The 26,233-nt window shown below is 38.7% G+C and overlaps 1 protein-coding gene across 3 annotated transcripts; it reads right to left on the bottom strand.

Annotated features, from left to right (window-relative positions):
• Window positions 1-7,679: 7,679 nt before the first annotated feature.
• On the bottom strand, window positions 7,680-23,621 carry zdhhc18b (zinc finger DHHC-type palmitoyltransferase 18b). 3 transcript variants are annotated; one of them, XM_026241023.1, is made up of 10 exons: window positions 22,790-23,621; window positions 21,365-21,525; window positions 17,685-17,840; window positions 14,934-15,071; window positions 14,483-14,534; window positions 13,884-13,986; window positions 12,777-12,889; window positions 12,584-12,680; window positions 11,008-11,088; window positions 9,354-9,481 (listed from the first exon to the last, which is right to left on the bottom strand). In XM_026241023.1, the coding sequence occupies exons 1-9, from the start codon at window positions 23,026-23,028 to the stop codon at window positions 11,047-11,049; spliced, it is 1,101 nt and encodes a 366-aa protein (XP_026096808.1). In that variant the 5' UTR covers window positions 23,029-23,621; the 3' UTR covers window positions 9,354-9,481; window positions 11,008-11,046. The 3 variants fall into 3 exon arrangements, with proteins under 3 accessions (XP_026096806.1, XP_026096808.1, XP_026096807.1); XM_026241022.1 differs by having other exon boundaries at window positions 9,361-9,481; window positions 11,012-11,088; XM_026241021.1 differs by lacking the exon at window positions 11,008-11,088 and having other exon boundaries at window positions 7,680-9,481.
• Window positions 23,622-26,233: the final 2,612 nt, after the last annotated feature.

The following is a 26,233-nucleotide window of genomic DNA, read 5'->3' as shown; positions in this document are numbered from 1 at the left end:
TGAGCATGTAAGAATGTGAATAGGAGATAGACAGACAGTTGATTATGGTTGTTAGATTGTAGAAGAATTGGATTCCTGATAAGTAGGTTTGGATAGAGCAGGTATGTATTTTTAGAAGGGAATGATCGTGGGTGATGAAGTTGCAGATGGACGGAATGTCAGTTGAAGGAAAATGAAGATAATGGCTGAATGTGATCTGCCTTTCTTTATAATTTTTACTCTGGCTGTGTTGATATGGAGGGTGCAGTGTCGGTATATGGTTGAATGTTGTCAGGGTAGGTGAGATATTGAAAGGTAGAGATGCTTGAAAAGAAACCAAATCTAGAGTGATGCCTAAAATCTCGGTGGAGGTGCTAGGCCCGGAGGTTTTCTCCACTGAAAGGAGGACGCCGAGTTCGATGAAGACTTTAGTGAGGGTGGAGAACCCTGATCGTGGTGGTGCTGATGGAGGTGTAACTACTAGAAAGTTATAGAAATGTTATCAAGTCAGAGCAGTTGCTCTATGGTACTTTCATATTATAAAAAGAAAAACTAATTGGATACAGAGATGCCATAAAGAAAGTAAGGTACTTACTTAAAATATAGTAGCATCTCAACATGAGAAACAGAGACGTGAGGATTGTGTTTGATGATTTTGGTCAGTCCCGTCACACACCACCACAAGCACAACACAACACAACAGAACGAAAATCACAGGGTGTGCATGAAAGCCCAGAGGAAAAGCTTAATCTCTTTTCCTGCCTCCCTTTCTCGGGTTTACAGTTCTGAGAAGAGACAGCTACACACACACACACACACACACACACACACATGTTCTGGGCAGTCCTACCATCACAGTTTCCATTCACATGCTATCTGGGAACCGGCCACTGAATATTTACAAGGACGGGGAAAAGAGAAATGACATGAAAACCGGAAAGTACTCATTTGGTCTAATTTTAAACAGGGACAGAAGCTGCGAGAAAATGGATGTTGTCTGTGAATTGAGAAACGGGAGACTGTCAGTCACATCATGAGCCCATATGGAGAAATAATCACATGAATATTAGACAGACAAACCATTAAACTTTATCAAGGATGCTTTAACATCTATGCATCACACAGCATTCAGTACCTAAAGAGCTTATAATACAATTCCAGTCAATTGGGATTTACAGAAATATAATAAAATCATGATCTATTGAACATATCAGAATAAATTCAGTGTTAAATAGCGTGCTTCATTTAACATTGCAACATAAAAAGATGATTCATTCAGCTGGAATATGGGGAAATGCGGAAGACTTCAGGTCGCCAAAGTAAATGACATTACATACATTTACAAAAGACAAAAGTCTAGAGATGTTTTTTGTTTTGCTTGCCAAGGTATGTTACTATTGCCTTCCAGATTGGTATTTGACAGTTTGAGATAAGTCAGGTACTTTCAAAGTGATACACACTTACCCGTGTATTCAGCCCAGTTAACTTAAATATACACTTAAATAAAACACGAGGAGATTCTGCGATTTATCCTCATTCTGCATTAGTTGCCAGTCATAAGTAACCGCCACTATGACCAGCAAAATCTACCATTATATTTACTCAATTAATAGATTTCACTGACTTTCTCAGAATCTTCTACTTTACTCAGTGTACTACATTTGGCATGTTAGACAAACCTCCATGCATTTTCCAAAACTGCTTGTGTAGGGCCGAGTGGATGGGGCAGGGTGTCCAGGAGCACCGAGATTGGACCGAAACGACACTTTGGTGTTAGCAATTAAAGGGACAAGGCAGTGTTGTAGTCGAGACCAGCTCATTTGAGTCCGAGTCAAGACCTAAAGAATCTTCAAGAGTATTTAAAATGTTTGGTGGAAACAATAACATTGGTACCATACTCAGTATATAAAATATAACATGGCATGTACACTGTATTTTATTTATTTGATTAAAATGACATACAGTCAAGAATGGAGACCAACACTCAGAATTTGTGCTCTGCATTTAACCCATCTAAAGTGCATCAGTGAGCGCACACACACCCGGAGCAGTGTTCATCATTTATGCTGCGCCGCCCAGGGAGCAGTTGGGGGTTCGATGCCTTGCTCAATGCCACCTCAGTTGTGGTATTGCCTGCCCTAGACTCGAACCCACAACCCTAGGGTTAGGGGTCAAACTCTCTAACCATTAGGCCACATACAGTATCACAGAGTCTTACTGCACACAAACTCTTTGTGGCACTTATGCAAACTGAATAATAGATGACGTAACAGACCTTTTAAAAGTTAATATGTTATGTAATACACTAACATCTCACGTCACAAGAAAATCACCAATCATTGAACATGTCAATCATAGATCAATTTAAAGAAATATTATCATACAGTAATAATCATGAAATACTTTGATTGGGACTCGAGTGGACTTGGGAATAAGTCCAATTCCTAGTATGTTCAAGTCCGAGTCAATAACGAGTCAAAATGCACAGTCCATGACAACATTAAAACATGAAAATACATGAAAATACATGAAAATACTCAACACTGTGATAAGGGTCCCAGCCCATAATAATATGAAGGAATTTGCTGGTTTGATTCCTTACATATTGCAATTACTCCAGTAGTGGGGCTTCATTTGTACTTTTGTGAACTGTTATGCTGTTGCACGTTTTGTAGTTTGGGAGGAACTTTGCTCTGATTGATGATACAGTAGGTGGACAGCAACTATACATAGAAACTTGCAGTCTTTCAGTCTCAGTCTCAGCAGCTGAGATTGGAGACCTCAAATTTTTCATTTTGACAACCCATTTCAAAAGCTTTGCTCATGCTGTGAGATGCTGAAAAAACTGAGATGCAACACACTGGCCGAAGTCCATCATCCATCTGATGATATGCATTCAGAGACTAACAATTACAAAAACAACAACAATGCAGCAAGAACTACAAGCATAGTGAAAATGCACCATATGAGCACATGCCGTTTTTTGGCCATCTATTCGTTTTTCCGACAGTGTGCAGTAAGATCTCTCTTTCCAGCATTTCTCTCAACAAACTCATGAATCAAAGAATCATTGTTTTGCTTTTCTCTGCATTTTTAAACCTTTTCTGGACACGAAAGAGTCTGAATGAGGCATGATTATGTGGTTTTAATCTCTAAATATGATGGAAAACACCAGTTCAGCCCCGTAAGAGTAGTCATATGACTCGTGTGCTGTATTCCAGGTTTTCTGAAGTCGTATAATAGTCCTATACTCACTGATAATCTTTTCTAGTTAACCTAAGAACAACTGAAATTGTGTAATTGAGTCTCTGATAGATGAATGAATCGGTCTGATTTGTGAACCAGATAAACCAGTGTACTGAAATGAAAAACTCACTGATTTGATACCAGATATTTGGCCGTGTTGCACAGAAGAAAGCCAAACAGGTTTGGAACGACATGAGGGTGAGTAAATGAGGACAGAAATACAATTTTGTGGTGAACCTGTACGCTTCCTAAGCTGTATTTTATCAGTGCAGCACTTCTCAAAGGGATTTCTTTTCCCATAGCAAACTCAATAAATGCTTGGCGTTCATACCTCCTGTGTGTCCTGAATTTTTCCCTTTAAGCTTCTGGAGCTAACTCCTAACTCATGCAATGTGCTCATCCTTCACATATTCACACAGGTTCGTTAACTTTTGAGCTAAAACCTTTTTAACTCAAGCTCCGCCTGTCTCTCATATATCTTTAACTTCAAAACCTTCACCTTGAGCTTCTGTTGTTTCACTCATACACCAAGTGTCTTTAAGTGAACTAAAGCTGGACGATTGGGGGACATCTTTGCATTAATATTAGGTTATATGAAGAGCTTGATTTTTGTTTGAGAGAGGATCAGGTTAAAACGTCATGGAACCAAAAATACACAAGCAAAAAGTGCTACTGGTGCAGTGAGGGATGGTGGTGACAGAGTCATGCATTGGGAATCGTCTCTGTGACAGCAAATGGGAAACTAAAGAAGGAAGAATGGATGAAGCCAAGTGCAGAAAAATCCAATAAAAATGTGCAGAATTCCACAGGAGCACGGGGTCCTGGAAGATGATTCATTTTCCAACAGGACAGTGACCCCCGATGCTTTAAAATCATCGCGTTAGTGACCTGGAAGACCCTGTTTAAGTAAAGAGCACTCAAATTGAGCATCTGTGGAATGATTTAATAAAATAAAAATAGAGCTTGAGCAGCTTTGCAGCAATGTTTCCATCTTTTTACACTACTGTTGTTACATTCAGATCATTAGAATTAATGCCTAATTAGAATGAAACCACTTTGTTTCCTGGTGTAGATGTGAAGCGTGTCATGTCTGCACACCTAGTGGCACCAAATGCAATTGCAGAAACCTCAAACATCCTCGAATGTCAGACCTCGTGGTTCTCGCACCTCACATGACCCAACATCTCGCTATTCCAGGTGTGTGTCACCCATGTTCAAAGATTTACATTGTCCCAGTTACTAATCCTTGAAAAACACAGAATTTTACCTTCATTTTCACAATGTCTTCAAAAAAAAAAAAAAAATTGGTTGTAAAAATATAATAATAATAAAATCAACCACTTCTAAGTTGTGTGTCACAGGGATGGTAGTTAGCAACTTCTAATGAGTCACACATGGAGACAGACTGAAGTATTTTAAAACAGAGCATGATTTCCATCATTTACCACAATAAACACAATTTCAAAATCCTAGTTTTGTATTGTTTTCTATGAGTGTGTGAACGCTGCATACTAAGACGGCCGTGACACACACTTTCCCATGGTTCTGTGTCTGACAGGAAGTGCAGTTCACACACTGTCCAGCCCCAGAGAGATCCCAAAACACACCCCAGGTACATGTGGCTCCCCGCTGCAGGCACAAACCCATTCCTTCCTGATGTGTACTTATGACTGGCGAACACACCGCCTCCATTTACTGCTCTCAGACATGCATGTGGTACTCAAAGACACTTTATCTCACATCAAAAGCACACATTGTTTTTGATCGATTTTTTTGGAGCATGCTCAGGCAAGACCAGAGTAACATGAGCTGTGGCGAGGAGCGTAGAGTAAACTGTGTTGAAAAGCTGTGACCCGGAGCTCCGTGGCCCAGACAAAGGTGCCTCTCATGTGCCCCAGACGTGGGATATCCCTCTCATCTCATAGCAGCCAGCCACACGAGCGCATCCCCCCGCCCTGCTGCTCTCTTGATTCCTCTAAAGAGCACATAAACGCTCTTCTGTTATCCCTCATCTGATCTGACAAACAGGAGGAGAATTCACGGCATGTGGAGATCATTGTCAGCAGTGCTGGGTAGATTACTTACAAACTGTAGTCTGTTACTGATTACAAATTAAATGATGAAAACTCAAGTCAGTAATCTAATCTAGATTACTCAATGCATTCAGACTACTTTTGGACCTAACTTGTTTATGTAAAAAAATTAGACACTTGAACAGCCAGATTTGAAATATTTGTTGTTTTCCTGCATGTCTTTGTGACCATTAACTAATATCAGAGAACATGCAAATGTTTTGTTGAATTATTATTGGCTACTTTTAAAAGTAACGCATTACAAAATTGTGTTTCTCCCTAAAAGAGTAACTAATTGTGTTACTTATGCATTTTCCATTTTTATTTTTTGAGATAATTTCACTTCAATCAAATGAAGTGAACAAATTGTGGCTGTCAAATGTACCTAAAGCAGTGGAGCAGCTCAAATCACATAATAATCACATAATATTATCTGCATGCATTAATAAGGACTTGCTGTCTTGACAGCTATTGCTGCTCTCCAGTGGGGGTTGATTTAGTTTTCCTGCATTGCAGTTTCATGTCATAATTGAGAAACAGAGATATAATGATATAATGATATATGATATAATTGAAAATGTGTTTACAATGTTGCATCGCTCGCTGAAGAGGTTCTCATGAAGTGCCTGTGTTCAGAATAGACAGGCTCATCCACTAAATGCTGCTTATTTAAAACTGAATTCAACAAAATTGAACAGTAAAATGAGACTGTTACATCTTCACTTGACATCATTACATGCATAATTCAAAGAGGAAGGAATAAAAACAGTGATTAATACAATTTGGTGTAGAATAATCTTAATTTCAGGCGACAAAGCTCAAATAATGAGCCTGAGGTATTAGAATCACACAGAGCTAATTGCTTTTAGATTATTGTATCAAACTGGAAATAGTCGAGTGCATTGCATTCCGTATTCTGTATGTAGAAGGTCTTTCGTGTTTTCTACACAGAAAATCTGTAAACGGAAGTCCTCCAGCTGGATTTGGTAGAAACTGGCGCCATCTGGCGGTCAGGCACGGATGTGACGTACAAGAATATATGAGTCGAGCTCAGGTTGAGAAAGAGCAGTCCTAAAAGGGATCAAATATTAGAGATTTAAATTTGCCATTTATTTATTTAGAGAGACAGATTACGCAGGTGTTTTAAAATGTTGTTAATGGACTCTACGCCCGAAGAGAAGAGGCCCACAGAGCCAGAAACCTGATGCTTCGAACACGTCACGACACACAAGTGCACTCAACTTGAAGCAGAAATAGTATCAATCTAGTTTTTAAAGACCCTTTCCTGACATCCTGGTGTCAAAGTCAGTTCCTGGAGAGCAGGAGCCCTGCAGAGTTTAGATTCAACCCTAATTAAACAAATCTGATCCGTTTAATCAAGTCCTTCAGGAATATTTGAAAACTACACGTGTGTGTGTGTGTGTGTGTGTGTGTGTAGGAGCAGGACTGGAACTAAACTCTGCGCTTCTGGAAATGAGTTGGACATTTCACTGTGTTATAGGCAGGAAAATATTACACAGCACATCGCTTGTGAAAAAAGTGTGTTTAATTGTACTGAATGTACGCTTGTGCTGTACTTCAAGTCTTAGAAGTGTATTAAAAAAGATATTAAAGATATAAAAGGTATTAATGCACTTCAATGCAAAGAGGGTTCATGTTCTTGACTTTTTCTTAACACACTTAAATACACTTTTAAAAATTGCACTTTGTAACAAATTAATTTTTTAATTTTATATCACATAATCGCTTTTCTTGTTTTAAATAAGTGCACTTATTCTATGTTGACTAATATAAACTAAAGCACATGTAAAATAATTAATTACAATTTCAACTAGTGTGTTATTCAGCATCTGAAGTTAATATACATTTGAATTATTTTTAAATGTCAAATTTTATTTTTGTTTGCCCAATGCAATGCATGCTTTTAATTTCCATGCAGTTACTTCAAATTATATATATATTTTTATGTTTACCTAATAGTAACAATGTACCTGATCCGGAATACAATACAAATTATATAAAAAAAGTTCAATGAATACAATTTAAACAGTAAAGATTTTATTGTGCAAAAACACCAAACACATTTGTTTTGTACTCTTTTTAAAAGTATGCTTAAGTGCACTTCTTTTTCACAGGGGTTAGTATGCAGCAAGCAAGTATTCTGTTCCGATCAGAGATCTAGTACACTTTTAAAACCATAAATCATAAATATCTAAATGGCAAAGTAGTATTTTCTCTCACGTGGGAATAAAATAAATATTCTGGCACCCAGAAGCACAACAGAAAATGCATGTGCTGTGCAAACGGTTCATTGTACACTGAAAATAATGCAAACTCCACAGCTGTCGTTTATGAGGGAGCAGAACGTATGACAAACTCCTGTTAGTTCTTTGTATTTATTTGTGCAAATGTTGCAGAGGTCTTGAGAAACAGAGGATCAGTTTCAGCATTCATAAATACCAGTTTGCATATGAAGTAAAAAACCTGGATAACAACACAACACCCACATTCCCATTCGAACACAAAGTGTCCACGCATACAGTAGCACACGAGTCAAACCATGAAGAACTAAAACATTACAGTATTGCTGCATTGAGAGTAAGTGCATTAAAACCATTTCATTACTAATTACTGATAGACTGCAGTGTGTCAGGAATGCAAGGTGAAGAACAGAGAGAAACACTTTTCAACTAGATCTTCAACGCTGGGAGTGGGAGGCATCGTCTCATCCACATCAGCGAGTACTTGTGCACATTAATACCATGTTCAAACACAATTTTACAAAACCATGCTGAAGTCCTGTGGGAAAATAATGAATCACTGGTGAGAAGATTCTCGTTCAACATGATGGATCAGGGCTGCATGATATTGCTTAAACGGTTGATCACTACCCAAAAAAAAAAGATTATTGTCATTTTCTCTTCTTTACATTTCATCAGAATTATTGGACTTCATTTCAGCACAAATCAAGAGAATGTAAACAGCACAAATGATTGGGTGAAAGAAAACAGACCGGCTGTATTACACTTCAATTTGAGCAAAATCTCTCAAAAGAGATCTCTAAACTCCTATTTACACATGTGCGCTTTTTCTGTAAAGCAGAGAAAGTGTGTGTGCAAATGGATGCCAGGTTGGGAAAATAAGTGTTTCTTTAGATTCATCATTGTTAGCCTTTTTTTTTTTTTTTAAGTGACCAAAGTCATAAAAGTTGCTAAATATAGCAATAAAGTCACTAAGCTGGCAACACGAAGTAAACCGGCTGAGAAGAAAATTGATCAATTCATGAACAAAATAGCCTGGAATGGGGATTTAAACTCCTGATATCTGGCAACCACGAATACCTTTGGAGGCTTGATAACAATGCAAGGTTACGCAAATGACAAAATAATGACAAATTACCAGTGGGCAAATATCACAGACTTGAAAAAAATGCTTTAAAAAAAATCAGATCACAATTAAAACAGGATTCAGCATGCAGCCCTGTGATGATGAAGAATGATTGTGAGCTATTTTCTCCAGGCATGCTCTTGTTTTTTGCATAAAGAAGATTGGTTGTTTGCTTATTGAAGCTTGACCAATGCATTCCCAATGAGACCTAACAGAGGCCAGAGAGATGGATCCCAGAGTTCATGTCCACACCGAGGACCACAGTGTTCTTGCTCCTTTATTGCTGTTCTGATGAAGCTCATTTTGGATCCCACTGTTAAGATTGACAACTGTCTTAAAGGCAATCGCTCCGCAGTTCCCTTTTGAGACCTTTGTGCTCGTCTTTATTGAAACACTTTACAAAGTTTTCAAAGTCACAACTGAAACCCCTTGAATCAATCAATCTGATGAGGACAAATTGAAATAATCCAGGAAACGCATTAATATGCAGGTTGACCGAGTCTGATTGCTCAGCGCAGAGAGCTGAATTTGGGGTCTCTCGCTCTTGAACTGTGGCTGTGATGGGGTCTTGGAGAGGAGTTGGACGTCTTGGGGGTGTGATGAGTGCTTTGCTTTGCCCTGGATCTGTGGTGGGAGTGATGTTTGTGAGGGGTGCTCTTGGGCGGCTCTGGGACAGGAGACGGGACGATCTCTGGAAGAGTCTCCAAGACGGCTGGAGGTTTGGCCTGCGGACAGGAGCTTGTGAGGAGAGGAGATCGAGAGGCCGTTTCCAGCAGACCTTTGGGTCCCTGTGTGCACTGTGGAGGGAGACGGGAAAGATGGATAGAGGGTTACGAGTCGGAAATGACAAGAGACAAAAAAGGAAGCAGATTCAAGATAGAAAGAGTGGAAGTAGAAGTATTTGGAGGTGGTTTAAAAGGTAAAGCTGAGCAGTAAAGCCATAGTCAATCAGATATCAGCGTCACTGATGATTCATGCAGATGATTCTTCTTCTTCTGCTATAGAACTGAATATGAGTCAGATTGAGGCGCTCATATAAATTCTGCTGGAAGAAAATTAACAACAGCAAAATCATGAGACTTACAGAAAAGGAGTCAAATCAGAACAGACTACACAGAATACCATCTTAAAGGGTTAATTCACTGAAAGATAATAAAATCTCTGATTATCTGCTCACCCTCATGTTGTTTAAAACTACTTTTTTCTCCTGTACACTAAATGAGATGTATAGCCGTACTTCAGGCTGCTATAAGTAGATGGACTGCCATATTCCACTAACAAAACATAAAAAACATGGTTCTAGAAAGTGACTCAGTAGAAGTAAACGAAACACAGATACACCAGTGTCTCCTGCTGCACGCATCAAGCACCACACGAGCCGTGCGTGTCCGACTCGAGCAGATGTGATTCATGCATAGGTACACACTGTGCAGAAATGTTCAGTTCAAACTTGGCACCTCCTCATGGGTGAAAGCAAGTCAGAAGCCACGCCCCATGTCTCTGACATCATCAGATTGGGTGGTTTTTAATTTTATTGTGCAGGGCAAAATTAGTTTGGGTGGGTGGACAAAATTTGGCAGGTTTAAAAATGTACATTTTATGGGCAAATAAAAAAAATATATATTAAACAAAACCCAGGTACATGCACAGTGCTCTATATCCAATCACTTTGCTTGATTTTGTGATTAATTCAATCTGGGGATTGAATCCTAGAAATTTTTATTGCCTCTAGATGGCCAAATTCTCACTTTAAAAACAACAACTGATTTTGAATGCCAAATGCCAAATTAACCATTTTTTATATAAGTAAATTATACATATCTCTTTTGTGCTTAAAATCACTGACTCAATCTGGCAACACTGGACATCATATCAGCTGCCAGAACACACACAACTCAACCGACTCAATAGAGATGAATGATGGGGAATATACATGTATATGAATGAACAGGTTCACTGATTGTAATTTGTGACCGCTTATAGCCATCTTCAGGCTAGTTGGCTTTATAAAAAACTTTTTTGTGTTTAAATGAATCATCCCTTTAAGATTTTGGTCCATGGCATGATACTACATCTTAACCAGAAAGACTGAATCAAAGTGAAAACGCATGTATACAGAAACGAAACCTGAAATGGTGGTTAGTGGTCAGACTGGGAGGAAGAGGAGGAGTGCTGATGCTGTAAAACATCAGCCGTCGAGCATCAGCACTATTAGCTCTGCAGCACTCATTCAGGCAGCATGCAGACCGAAAGCACAGAGCCAATGGGATGCCACCTACAGTAAATTAATCAGTGTGCCCCAAAACACCCGCCCGAGTCTTACCCACCTCCCCACAATCCCCTACTTCTGCCCACTGAGCCATCAGCCGGCACAAGACAGGGCGAAATCCAGGCAATCTTTCTCCTAAACACACATGCACACACACATAGAGGACAAGGGTTAATGTGCTAACACCGGTAAGTGTAACCGCACTAATGTGCACTAATGCATCAGAACATGCCAGGAACACACACACACACACACACGACATGAGTAAACAAACTATTCACCCCACATCCTCAAAACAACACGTATGCATGCAGGAAAGGAATTCTCTGGTTTAATTTGAAATATATTTATTTAATATTAAAATGCAATTTCAATATATACAAGCTCAAACATGTTCAAAAAGTACAAAATGCCAGGAATGTGCTACATTTTAAAAAAGGATCAGGGATTGAAACCCATGCACTCATAATACATAAAATCCCAAAGGCAAACGTGCATGTCACATGCAAACAATTTCACAATCACAAGTCAAGGGTGAGTATCCCGACCCTGCTGCCCTGCAGTGAACAGATGCATTGGCATTAACTTTATCTCCCTTTTCTCTGCAAATCAAACTGATATTTTCCATTGTTTCATTTATTTACCATAGCTATTTTATTTTGGATTTCACAAAACATGGACGAGAAGTTAAACACCAGAGAAATGTACACAAACACTGACACGGTTAGCTGAGGTGATGAGACGCACTTTTGTTCTGGTGACAACATCATCATCAGAGTAAAACTAAAAAGATCTGAGGAAACTTCAAGGCACATTCGAGTTGATAAACACCCACAAGATGATACAAACTAAAAAACTAAAAACAAACAAGTTGCTTGTTTGTATGAACCAAACAACCTCAAGTAAACAAACAAACAAACAGCTTGAGTTGTTTTTACATGCTAAGACTCTAATAAAAACAAACAACCCTAATAAATGAATGAAAACAAAACAACACTTGTGAGGTGTTTGTTTAAACTCGAGATGTTTTTCAAGAGCACCACAGTGCATCATAATCTCGCAGGTCTTTGAACCTTTGAATAAAGAGCTTCAAATAAACACCATGGCTTGAAACTACAGCGTCTTTCCTGCTCGCTAACTGTGAATTCGACCTAATGTTACAGGAAATCAGAAGTTTCAATTCTTCTTCTCAGAATAAGAAAATACACAGTTGTGCAACGCAACACGTCGACTACACCCTTTGCTCTGTAAACCATACACACTCCAAACCATAGAGTCCACACACATTTATTCCCCTTTCAAACTCAAGTAAACGGCACAAATCTCATCTCTATATGTGACTCTGACCAATCCGCAACGGCTCTCCTCAAACACCAAACAAATCTGAGACGGCCGCACTTAGCTGCAGCCCAGACCCCAACACTGTCTGACATCTAAATGAAGGGTGGAACCCACGCCGAAATGCACCAGACACCACAGCAAGAGGAACAAATGCTGGATTAGGATCAGACACAGGAAGTCAGGCTGTTGAGTGGCTCTGAATGGAGATGGCAGGTTGCTGAAGGGTTATGACCGGGGCTGGAGGAAGAGGAGGAGGAGGAGGAGGGCCTGAGGTGACTGCTCGTCCTACCATGTTTATGTCGTTTTTAGCAGCAGGGAGCTCGATTTCCACAGGACTGGTCTGGACCGAGTCATCGGAGGGCACAAAGCCTCGCCTGTCAATCAAACTGGACAAAGACACGAGAGGAGGCAAAGGAGTTACAATGGAGGCAGTTTTCACTGGCACACTGGAGACCACAGACACTCATCTACAGGCGTCTCACCTGGGCGGCATGGGGCCACAGAGCACAGAACAGCAGTTTTTGATAATGCTGTTGTAACTGTAAGGATTTCCAACGACCTCATTTCCACTTTTCCCTGACCAGGAGCCTTTAATCTGTAATACAGACACAAAAATACACATACAGCACAATCCGTGAAATATTTAGGCCTAACTAATAATAATAAAACTTATTTATATGCATTTTCCCCATTGAAAAAAATAATTTTATTTGGATTATGCCGTTTTAACTAATATAGTAGTATATTTTTCAGTTATAAACAAATGACAGATTTCTGTAACCGTACTTACAAACTGATTGCGTTTTAAATGCACAAGGATATTTAGCAAATCAATAAATCCAGTTAGTTTCAAATCGCATACATTTTAAATAATGTGGCTTGATTCACAGCTAGCGATATTTTAACCACGTTTATACTTTTTTAGCTGAATAAATGTGATTGATTTTACAATTAACAGATTTGTATGAAAGCCTGTTTCCGCCACTGGAAAAATACATAAAAAGGTAACTGCGACTTTTTCCTCTCACAATTCAGAAAAAAGTCAGAATCACGAGATGTAGACTCAAAATTACAAGAAAAAACATTTACTTTTTTTTTATTCAGTGAAACAGGCTTCATTAATTTTGCAATAATTCTAAGCAATTGGAATTATTTTGAATTAAAAATAATAAATTAATAAATAATTGATTTATAATTTATATAATACATTTAATTTAAATTTAAATATTTTGAAAATAAAATTATACAAATATGTGATTACTTAATGCCATTTTTTAAATGCAGAAAAGTTTGACTGATTTATGACTATAAAATATGTTGCATATTGTTTATTCGTTTGCTTGTTCGTTTTAAACGTTCAACAAACTAATTTAACGAGCTGCAAATAAAATTTGTTTTTGCCTGATACACTAAAAAGAATTAGAGCTAAATTTAAGATTTATGTTTTTGAAAAAAAAAACTTAACTTAACTTAAGTCTTAAATTTACCTCCAAATTGTTTTATATATTAGAGGCAAAAACTACTTTTTCAGAATAAATTGGCCTTCAATCAAAAATACACCTCTGAAGTTATGAAATGAAAACACTCACATCCTCATTGGTAGTAAGATTTGAAGCCACCAGGTAAGTATGGAAGCCTGAGAGGCCCAAAATGGACCAAACTGAAAAGAAGCAGACCACTAACTCAAGAGCAGTGGACAGAAGTCAAGGAAGACTTCAGGGTTTACACAAATAAAGAATATGAACAAGCACTTCTGGAATATTCTGGGTTGAACATAACTTTGATCAACAGCACCATGTTGACTAGTCGCTTGGTTTGGAAAAACAAGCAGAATATTGTACTTACAATAGAAGTGTACCAAAGTAAGTGACACATTTGTGCATGGCATGCAGTGCACCAAATAAATAAATAAATAAAAAGAACGCACACAAGTTGTTCGCTTGTTTTTTTTTGTTGTTGTTTTTTTTTCAGTGTTATGTCTTGCCCCATAGATTTCCATTGTAAGCACATTGAAAGCCCCATTTCATTTGCTTTTATAGACTGAGACACAAGTTGAGTTTATTTAGTGTAACAGATGCTGTTCATTGAGCTTCACTTGTTTCTAACCCAGAACATTCCTCAACGGCAACAACAGACTTTGTTTTCAAGTTAAACATCTGAAATCAAACTTCATCAAATGAAAGGATATCTGGCAGGACTCGCTTGGAGAGCGAAAACAATCCCCTTTCCTCCTTGCGACCCTATAAAAGAGAGCATTAGTCACTAAAAATCACTTGAAGTCCAATAAGAGATGCACATGGCCTCTCACCGACTCATTCGGCATCTGTGTTTGCATTTATAAACACAGCAGAGTGCAAAGAAACCAACTCTTTGATTAAAAAGAGCTGATGTAAACACTACACCACCAGTCAATTATCTGGACACATCTGACTAAATTAAACGGTTTATGCTTAAAACAGGAAATTAGTTGCCAATTTGGAACTATTCAATAATGCTATGTTATATTTTCATTTTTTATGAAAGCATAGTGATGGTAAAGCAACCAAAGAATGTATGTAATGCATTTGTAAAATCAAAGCATTAGAAAGAAATACCTAGACTGTATATGCAAAGAGCTCTGCACTAGAAAGGACACATACTTAGAGCCAGGTGTGTGGTTACACAGCCGAAGATGAAGGCCGTGAGGAAAGACAGCGAGACGATGAAGGTGTAGAAGAAGCGGTAGTTTCGTTTGCCAACACAGTTGCCGACCCAGGGGCAGTGATGATCGAAGCGCTCTGTCAAACACACATATGACAGCGGCTCACGATTTATCACAGCAGGAATTAAAAAGTCTGCTGGCTTAACAACAAGAGAGAACTTCAGAGATCGAACCAAAATACAAACAGGCTTCATAAACCTAACACTACTAATAACACCGCTAAATCTGAGAAAGATCACGTCTTACATGAATTCACAAGCAGAAGAGCCCGAAACTGCACAGAATAAATATATTGGCAGTTAAAATTGAGTGTTATTTGAGTGGTATTTGTCTGTACACAATTGAGAGCAACAGTGAAGTAACTATCTATAGGGCTTGCGGTATTAATCGAATGTGATTGTCATGTGTATCTTGTCAGTAAAGCCGGTTCTGTGATCAGAAGTAAACTATCATCATGTGCTTTCAGATGGAGCAGCATTTACTACACAGAGCCGTGGTTCACTGACAAGCTACGGCCAAAAAACAGCATACGATTATTCAATTGAAGAAATCGTTCTGTGATTATGACGCCTTTTTGCTCAGCTTGTCAGTGAACTGCGGATCTATGTAGTAAATGCTGCTCCATCTGAAAGCACATGAAAATTACACATTTAATAACATGTTTTTACACCAAACTCACTTCATAACGTCAGCTGAGTGTTTGAAATAAATCCTTCTGTGAGATGATGTGGCTTCTTACACAGAATAAGGCACACAACATATTTCATAGTATTATAAGCAATGATAAAGGCTATGTCGATTTGCATTACATTATTATGCTTTATTATAATGGAAATTATAATAAGACAGTCAGATAAAGTATATATTGTTGTGGTCATGTGCTTATTAGTCACGTTGAAATCAAAAGTGATTCTGCGGGCTGTATTGAGAGTTTCAGCGCAAGAGCGCCCTCTGGCCATCGGATGGAGATTTACAGCTGATCACAGAATCGCGCTTCACTGAAAGATACAGCTTCTGCCTAATCACGAGTACGATTTCATTTCGATTTATCATGCATCCCTAGAAACTATTATATTTCTGCATAGAATTTATTTTATTTTTATTTCAAACACAAAGAAAGACCTAATGTGAGCTACAAGGTTGTTAATCGATGGTATGTGCATTTAAGCCATTTATTTGCATCATTTCAACTTCAATTCACTCTTTATAACTGAATTTCCATAGATTACCCATGATTCTGCAGAGATATCTTCTCCCATCAGAGTGAGCATTGTCAATGACGTGAGACAGCCAGTCTCCATATGCTCTCAAACTACTACATATAGGCCTCCAGACTGCGACCAAATAGACGAATTTGGCAACCATTTTACCCACTGGTGCGACAATTATTATAATTTTTTTTAGAGGTTGAACTGGAACGACTGCAAAATTTTAATATAATTATATTTAAAAATTAATGCACAGGCGATTTCGTTAAAGGAGCATTCCAGTCAATCTCTGTTTTTATGAGAAACAAACGGCAAACGAAACAAAGGCGCTACTCGTTTGAACTGCACAGCGTTTAGAGTTGAGCCTGGTTTCTACTTTGAGTCAGGATGAGTACGAATGTGCGCGCGTCAAAAATGACACAAATATTGAGGAATCGATGGATGGTTTTCAAGCTAAGGTAAAGTAAACGAATGCTTCTTAAACCAGGGAAGGTGAACATGTTGGTATTCTTGTGGGGAAAAAACAAACATGCAAGCACGGTCACCAACAGCAAATTTTGTTTTACTTTTCTTCATGTTTTCGTTTTGAAAAGCTTGTTATCTTTGCTGTTTAAAGCTCGCATTACACTACAGAGAGTCTCTTTTATTTGATTTGATTCCTCAGAATTTGAGCAAAAGAGCGACCATTGGGAAGAATGAGTCTGGAGCCCGGTGAATATATATGAATATTGTCCAATACACTCAAAATATAAGATTTCTATATACATAATCAACATTTGATCCATTGTCCATCGGTTATACAAATAATAAATATGAAACATTACTACTGTAATATCATAATGATATAATCATTTTATTTTACATTAAAGTAATGTGGCAGTCTTCATGGCGGTCTTCACAGCATGAAGCCTATTTTGTTGATAAGCTCTTCTCATTACAAGTATAGGAAGATGGCTGGCACGTTTCCTTCCCAAATGCACCTTAAAACAACCCAAAGTCCAGAGCAAATGCAAAGATATGTTTGTGTGGAGCAGCATTTACTGTGTTCCTGGGTTCAATGGGCTACAAAACAACAAAGTGTGATTATTTTAAAGGGTCTGATTCATTTCTTTACACACTGTATACTGAATTAAACCACAGCCTTTGTTAGATTGATAATCCCACTCAGTCATATCACATTAATCGCAGACTCTGATGCACACACACTATTGTTCCAGTTATATCCGAGTGGTGCTCCTGCAGACCAAACAACGTTTATGCACTTAGACTAATGTCTAAGACTGATATGAATTGATAAAGTATAACCGGAGTGCAATGTAAGCAGCTTTAGATAAAAGCATCTGCCAAATGCATAACTGTAACCATGTAACCTTTAGTATGAGCAGTAGTAATATGACTCCTGCATTAGCTATCACCACTAATAATAATCATTAAAAGCGGTCTCAGATTAGTTGCACGTGAGCACTTCGAGCTCATCTCACCCACACAGTTGTCACACAGGCTGCAGTGGGAGGTGCGCGGCGGACGGAAGATCTTGCAGGTGAAGCAGTACTTGAGTTTAACCACCTGCTGATTGATGACCACCTCCTTCGTGCGCGGCGGGGGGCGGTAGGACGAGGACGAGCCCGTCGGGTTGTCTGCCAGAGAGAAAAACACATTTCCAGAGGATCAGATGTCAGGGAGGAATTTCAATAAACATTAAACAAAGCAACTAAACTCTGCTGTTAGGATCTTTTTGATTTTACAAAGCTCTTAAGCTGAACACTGTTTGTTAGAAACGACTCTAACACTTACGGTCTTTTGAAATTAGACACACACACACACACAAGAACAACAAAACTACTGGTGCAAGATAGAACTGCTTGTGTTGTAAGCTTAAAAAAATAAATTTACTGTAATCATTAAAGCAATACATTATTTAAAGGTGCTACTTCCACCACTTAAATTAATAATATGCTACATTAAAAGCATTAAGCAAGAAACTGCATTAAGATTACTCTAAGTTACAATGAGTAAAAGCATCTGTTAAATGAGTGTACAGTCTCATTATGTTTCATACTGACCACACTCATTGCGAAAACTAATTTCTTGAAATATTTTGCTATCATGATGAAGACAGATTTGTTCCAGTTCATCAAACCAACTGGAACCAAATCAAAATTTGATCCTGTTCGTGCAAAACGGTTTTGTATTCGACTGCGCTGATTTTTCCACTGTGCTTGTAATCATGTGGTGCATCTTTTGCAGTCCTGTCAATGGCACATGGTGGTCTAAAAACCTGGCACTCAAATGAAAAGATATTCAAGGTTTTTTTTTTTTTATTGCTACTATTGACACTGCTTTTTTTTTTGACTCACATTTTTGCAATTAAAAACACAAGATGCAGTGTAGTGGGGGGGGGGGTTAAGAAAGTTGCTTCTTTTAATTTGAGAACGCTGCAAAAGATGGTCAAAGATGCCCGTTTAGCAAAAAAAGCAGCAAATGGATGACCGCTTAGAGCCGGTTCACAGACGATGAGTTTTTTGTTTGTTTGTTTGTTTAAAATGGAAGATGCATGGCAGTGAAATATAAAAATGTTATTTAAAATTTTAATTCAGAATTTTAATTGTTTTCGCATGTAAACATATGCGTTGCATCCTTTGCAGTGTCTCACACATGGCATCTAAAAACACTGATTAAAAGATGTTTAAAAGACAACCTTTTAAAAACTCATAATTCCTCTACCCCATGTCTTTGCATTTGAAGACACAAGATGTAAAAAACACATACACGCTTAAGGTCTACAGATAGTTTTAATTTAAAGTTGTTTCTTTTAATTAGAGAACTGCATCTCTGGAAAGCTACAAAAGATGAAGTAAGTGCAATGGTCACTTTTAGTGAAAAAGCAGCAAAGTGGAATACAAAAACATGCTTTGTGTGAACGACCCCTTAGAGTTGGCTTACACACAATGAGTTTTTGCATTTAAAACTGCAAGAGGTGGAAAAAAAGGCAAGGTCTAGAGATCTCTTAAAATCTGAATTTATGTTAACTTAAGCCACGTTTTAAGGACTTGACATGCGAGAGATTGCAAAAAACACACGGGCAACCATCAAAGGCATCCATCTAGTGCACGTTTACACAGAAAAACAACAGAAAGCAGTGCAATGGAATGAAAAAACACACTGTGAACGGCCTCTAATCTGTGATTTTCTGTCTGTGCACTAGAATGTGATTTGATACTGTATTTTTCTACATGCTTGATTCCGATCCAGTCAACTGCATCAACTACACAAAACACAGTGACTGATCCTCAAACGCTCTCAAAAACAAACCTAGCTTAATATGACACTTCGACTTCAATTCTGACTTGAAATGGACTTAAGTTTAGCACAACTGTGCTGACAATGCAATATATTGCGAACAGCAAATTTGCAGGTCCGAAATATCACATCAAAGATGTAAAACACGACAACTTCACACAAACTAAACCTTTATTCCAGAAACAGCTGGCCAGTGAAGGCCAAAAGCAAAACCAAGCAAGACGGCTGCAAATTTGTCTTGAAACAGACATAAGTGCTGTTACAGTAAATGATGCATCATGCACTTCTCCATTTCCCAGTTCCTCACAAACACATCAGTCTGAACCGCTAGAGCAGAGCAGAATTTTATGCTGATTATTTTTTATCATCATCAAAACTAATAACTGCAGACAGTTTCAGCTCTCTGACTGGCAGATTATGTTCCTGTTTGGAGGACATCTGCATGGATGAAAACACTCGGAAACAAAGCTTTCACTGCAGTGAGCTACTACGGAGCAGGTGAAGATCTCACTGGGAGTCCTGGGGGAGTGTGTGTGTGTGTGTGTGTGTGACAGTCATCATGTCAGAGCTGTCTGCAGTAATTAGGACAGAATGTCCTCTAATTAGTCATGGAACTGAAGAGACGACGGCACGTCCAAAGCAGTTCAATGGTTTATCCAGGGCTTTCTCTGTTAGAAGCCCAAATTAAAAAGATTTCCCAAATCAAACCAGTTCAGCCACATCTTCTCAAACAAGGTTATTACTCACATTTCAGCATACGGCACACACTTATCTAAAGGCACTTGCAACAGAGAAACAAATGCGAAATCCATGTACAGGAAATTACAGATCGAGTGGATTCCTGTTGAGATGACTATTTTGCCAGCAGAATAGCACTGCACAAAGGTTAATGTGAATTCAGATTTAAAGATATTGCAGGTTTTGATGTCTTAAAATGCAGTCATATGAGTGAAATGCTAAATCTGCAATAGGACATAAAAACTATTGATCCATTTTACACCATCACAGATACAGCTCAGATAACTAACAATAATACACTTTCAAAAACTACTGCTTTCATTTATTTCAACCATTGGAGTCGCCTCTGGGTCATCACCATACCTGACCACACGTCACTTCACTTTCACTTTCAAATGTTATGTTGTACTACAGTAAGTGACAACTTGGATATTTGAGTAGACTAAACTTAAAATTTTAATGCAGCACGAACACTTTTTTTTTTTTTTTTTTTTTTTTTACACATTGTACTTTAACAACTTAATTTTCACTCATACGATTTTTTTTTTTTTTCCATTTCAGTTTTAAAGTTGTAAATTTGGAATAACGTGATTTTTATTCAGTCTAAATCTATATCTGTATGCATGATTATGGAGGACCTCGTACATTTACCAAAATGTAGCAGCAACACTGCACTGAGCCCTCAATCCCATAATGCAATGCCCTAGACTTGCCCTTACATATCCAGAGTGACGAATGAAGCAGAAGCAACATCAGACGTCTCATTCTTAGCTCATTATATAATCAACTGTCAAAAGAAATTGACCAAACTTAGATTAAAAATGCAAAGTAATCCAATGTATTTCTGTAGATGACAACGCATAGTACGCAGTGTACTTCACACACACTCCTAAAAATAAATGTTCCACATTCACACCAATGCTACAGGAGAATCATTTTTGGTTCCAACAAGAACTTTTCAGTGACAGCTAAAACAATAACATTCTAATAATCTAATTATAAAGAACCTTTTGTGGAATGTAAAGGTTCCATGGATGCTCAAAGTTCTTCATGGAACCACAGATGCCAATAAAGTATCTTTATTTTTAAGAGTGTATGCGAGACGAGACGTGTTATCCCTCACCGATCTGTTTCTCGATGTCTGCGGCCTCCTCTGGTGTGGCCCGAGGCAGAATCCCTGGATCCGTGAAGCTGGTCTGGAGGAGAGAGATGATCACAAACACAAACAGGACCCCTCCGATGGCCGGGATGCAGCTGGTGAGGTGCTTCACCAGGAACGGACAGCTGGAACCACACAATGCTTCAATTAGGAAAACATTGATTGTGGAACACGGAGGCTTTAAAACACTGCGCTGCTCCATTAAACCACTCCATTCCCTGCAGCTCTGCAGATTCTGATGCCTAATGCTAAACAAATGCCCTATAAAGAGAATCCTGATGTCTAAAGCATTGCAGCATTAATGCAATAATACAAAGATTTGAACTATAGAATCAAACTCATTCTGTACGTAATGTGCGGCATCCACAGGGAAAAGCTTTAAAGTGAGGGGCCTGATTAACACCGAAATTAAGTGAGCCACTTTTAAGTAACCATACATCATTAATTAAGTCCCTAAAAGTGGCCTCAGTACAAATAATGTCCTGAGACTCTCTCAATTACTGCATGAATCAGAAGAGGGAGACACATTTTGCTCCGTTGAATATGTCTCAGTATTATTCTTTCTTATGGAATATTTCCAGTAAAAAATGACAATTAAAAACAATTGCAGACAGGTTAACTAGCTCTTAAACACAGAAAGTGAGCTATATTGGGTGACTATACTGCTATGGAAGGGCATGCGGTCACATAAAGGGGGCAAGTTGTCACAATGGAAAGCTACTGTTGATCTTGCGGTTGCAGTTCAATATTATCTTAATTATGTAGTTTATGCTCGACTTAAAAAAAATTAAAATGTCTATTTCCATTTCTGTCTTCTGTGAACACAAAATAAGATTTCTTGAAGAATGTTGTTAACCAAGTGCTGGGTGATCAGACTTCGGTCATTAAGATTATATTGGCTTAAATCAAATCGTGTTTACGTGATAACATATTATTAATAAATTATTAAAATATTCAAAATTCAATAAATGGTTCAACTTATTGCATCTCTCGAATTTTAAAAAGTCAAAAGGTCATCTAAAAGTAATCAGAAAGTACTGACTACTTACAGTTTTGTGATGTCATTTTGTAATCAGTAATCTACCCAGCACTGTTTACAAACAAACAGGTTTGGACAGACAGAAAAATATTTATGTCATTTATGTTTCATAACGACATGAGAATGAAAATAACACCACAATTTGAGTTATATGTCATCTAGTTTGTCCTGATTCAAAGGCATTTTGAAGCCAGTGTGCTAGACGTGTACGAGGGTTACTGAGCTGCACCTGCGCCTCGTTCTCCTCGGCCTAACTGTGGCGTTCCTGTCCTGTTTTCGGACAGCACTTCTCTCTGAGATGCTCTCTAACTAACCCCTCCAGGCTCGTGACCGTACTGTATCACACTTACTCGAATATGAAGAAGAGTCCGCTGGTGATCAGGATGAGTCCCAGTGTGAGCGGCAGCACGCCGCTCTGACGCGCCACGACGATGCGCCCGTCACAGAAGAAGCGGTTCTTCCCGGGAAACACCTCCCAGTTCCTCCGGGCTCGTCGGGGCTTGTGCTCGGGCAGAGGTCGCGGTGGAGGTGTCGGGGTGGGAGTCGCGAGTGCCTGAGGGTCTATTTGCTGATATTCGCGGGTTTTCATCCTTCACAGCGGTGAAATCAAGCCGCTCGGTGTTCGTCAAACGTCAGCTGCTGGGCGGATGGATGTCGCGCGACGGTGTCATTCCACAAGCGCGCGCCAAACACGTCCTGCTTTATTAGCAAACCTGCAATCCAATCGGCGCACGACAAAACGCGGCGGATTTACCAGCATGTGACGTAAGGCGATATGCTGCGGCGACGTCACTAATGCGTGTTCGCTACATGTTTTAATAATAAAGCCTATGCTTGGCTTTGATCGTCGGGTGTAGTTACACAAACGCGCGCTTCTCCCGTTCCGCTTTCACTCGCTGCTGAATGATGGACGCCCGAATGAGCGTCAGTATTTACACGAAGAGCACCATGATTGATGATCTGCCGCACACATTCACAGACACACCGCCTCGCAGATGATGCTTGGCACACAGAGGATGTGACGCTTCAGTCCTCGGATGCTCTTCTCATGACCGCGAGCTGCGGAACGGTCTCGTGCCATTATCTTTGATTTACCGTCAATGGCGTTCAGTGTCTCATTCCGGGAGAACAACATTGGCTGTGGCGTGAAGAAAGCAGTGCCATAAGACACACATCCGTCCATCCGTCTGTCTATCTATCTATCTATCTATCTATCTATCTATCTATCTATCTATCTATCTATCTATCCATTTTTCCATCCGTCTGTCTATCTATCCAAATATCCATCTATCTGTCTTTCTATCCATTTATCCATCCATCTATCTATCCATTTATCTATCCGTCTGTCTATCTATTCATCCGTCTGTGTGAGTTATTCCACGAAACCAGTACAATTTGAGTCCCTCTTACCTTTTTAAGTGTATTTTATCTATTGGGTCACCAAAATCTATTTTAGAAGCTTGTTGTATTAATTGAAGTCTGCTTTAATAAGGTTTAAAAACATTACGTACATTTTATATTTCTATCAGAAATTATCTTGTTTTTTTCTTTCAGTGGACATCACCTTTTTTGTAATTTCCCTCATGACCTTCTATGAAAGTGTAGGCCTACTTAGGATCTGAATAATAAAATGAGAAAAAAAAAATCCATACATTTTGCCACTCTCATAAATATCTATCTGGTCTTTTTTTACTGGTCGTGTATTCCAGCCTCCAATTTATATAACTATAACTTATTAATATTGTGGTTGTCAAGCTAAACGACTCAAAACTGTTACATAAATTAAAGACACAAATATATTGTGAAAAATCTTTTTTTCAACAATATACATGATTGCTTAATATCATGCATGCCATGTGCTCTCCTGTTATTCAATACATTTTGAGCAAAAAAATCTCAACCCTAGAACTTATTTGATCATAACGGTGTTGTGAGGTTGTGATTGGATTGAGATCCTGTTGATGGGACATAATTTGGAAAGGCACACACCGGTCTATATAAGGTCCCACAGTTACAGTGCATGGATACAGAAATAAATTCTGCTGCGTTAAAGATTCAAAGAAGTACAGGTGCTTTGTTAAATTGTGAAACTCGTATTAAATAAATTCAGTGCACACAGACTTAAGTAGTTTAAGTCTTTGGTTCTTTTAAATGTGATGATTTTGGCTCACATTTAACAAAAACCCACCAATTCACTCTCAACAAATTAGAATACTAGATGAAAATCAATAAAAAAGTGAATTGTTGGATTTCTTCTAGTAAGTTGATTTACTGTACTTTACTTTTATTTGCTTTAATTACTGCCTCAATGCGGCGTGGCATGGAGGTGATCAGTTTGTGGCACTGCTGAGGTGGTATAGAAGCCCAGGTTTCTTTCACAGTGGTCTTCAGCTCTTCTGCATTGTTTGGTCTCTGGTTTATCATTTTCCTCTTGACAATAGCCCATAGATTCTCTCTGGGGTTCAGTTCTGGTGAGTTTACTGGCCAGTCAAGCACACCAATACAACTTTTGGTGCTTTTGGCAGGTGCCAAATCCTGTTGGAAAATTAAATTAGCATCTTCAAAAAGCTTGTCAGCAGAAGGAGACATGAAGTGCTCCAAAAATGATTGGTAAACAGGTGCAGTGACTTTGGTTTCCAAAAAACACAATAGACCAACACCAGCAGATGACATTGCACCCCAAATCATCACAGACTGTGGAAACTTAGCACTGGACTTCAAAAAACTTGGGCTATGAGCTTCTTCACTCTTCCTCCAGACTCTAGGGCCTTGGTTTCCAAATGAAATATAAAACCTGCTCTCATCTGAAAAAAAGTACTTTGGACCACTGGGCAACATCCAGTTCTTCTTCTCCTTAGCCCAGGTAAGACACCTCTGACGTTGTCTGTGGTTCAGTAGTCGCTTGACAAGAGGAATACGACAGCTGTAGCCAAATTCCTTTACTCATCTGTGTGTGGTGGCTCTTGATGCCTTGACTCCAGCCTCAGTCCATTTCTGTGAAGTTCACTCAAATTCCTAAATCAATTTTGTCAAGTCAAGTCACGTTTATTTATATAGTGCTTTAAACAAAATACATTGCGTCAAAGAAACTGAACAACATTGATTAGGAAAACAGTGTCTCAATAATGCAAAATGACATTTAAAGGCAGTTCATCACTGAATTCAATGATGGCATCTTTGTTCAGTTAAATAGTGTCTGTGCATTTATTTGCAATCAAGTCAATGATATCGCTGTAAATGAAGTGACCCCAACTAAGCAACCCAGAGGCGACAGCGACCGAAACTCCATCGGTGACAGAATCTGTCTTTCAGGGCAGTAGAGGTCCTATCTAGGTGCTGATCCACCATCTGATCTGGACACAGACTGGATATGGTGGCTACGGTGACCTCAGAATAAGAGAGAAACAGACAAATATTAGCGTAGATGCCATTCTTCTAATGATGTAGCAAGTACATAGGGTGTTATGTGAAGTGGTTCCGGTTTATCTAATTAATGCAGCCTAAAAATCCTCTAACGGATTTGGATATTAAAAGCATATTAGTATGTTATGTGTAAGCCAGGTTAAAGAGATGGGTCTTTAATCTAGATTTAAACTGCAAGAGTGTGTCTGCCTCCCAAACAATGTTAGGTAGGTTATTCCAGAGTTTAGGAAAAGGATCTGCCGCCCGCAGTTGATTTTGATATTCTAGGTATTATCAAATTGCCAGAGATTTGAGAACATAGGGGACGTAGAGGATTATAATGTAACAAGAGCTCATTCAAATACTGAGGTGCTAAACCATTCAGGGCTTTA

This window comes from Carassius auratus, linkage group LG44F (genome assembly GCF_003368295.1).
Source record: "Carassius auratus strain Wakin linkage group LG44F, ASM336829v1, whole genome shotgun sequence".
Lineage (NCBI taxonomy): Eukaryota > Metazoa > Chordata > Actinopteri > Cypriniformes > Cyprinidae > Carassius > Carassius auratus.
Note: the sequence above shows the minus strand (reverse complement) of the source record. Positions and strands in the feature narration are given on the sequence as shown.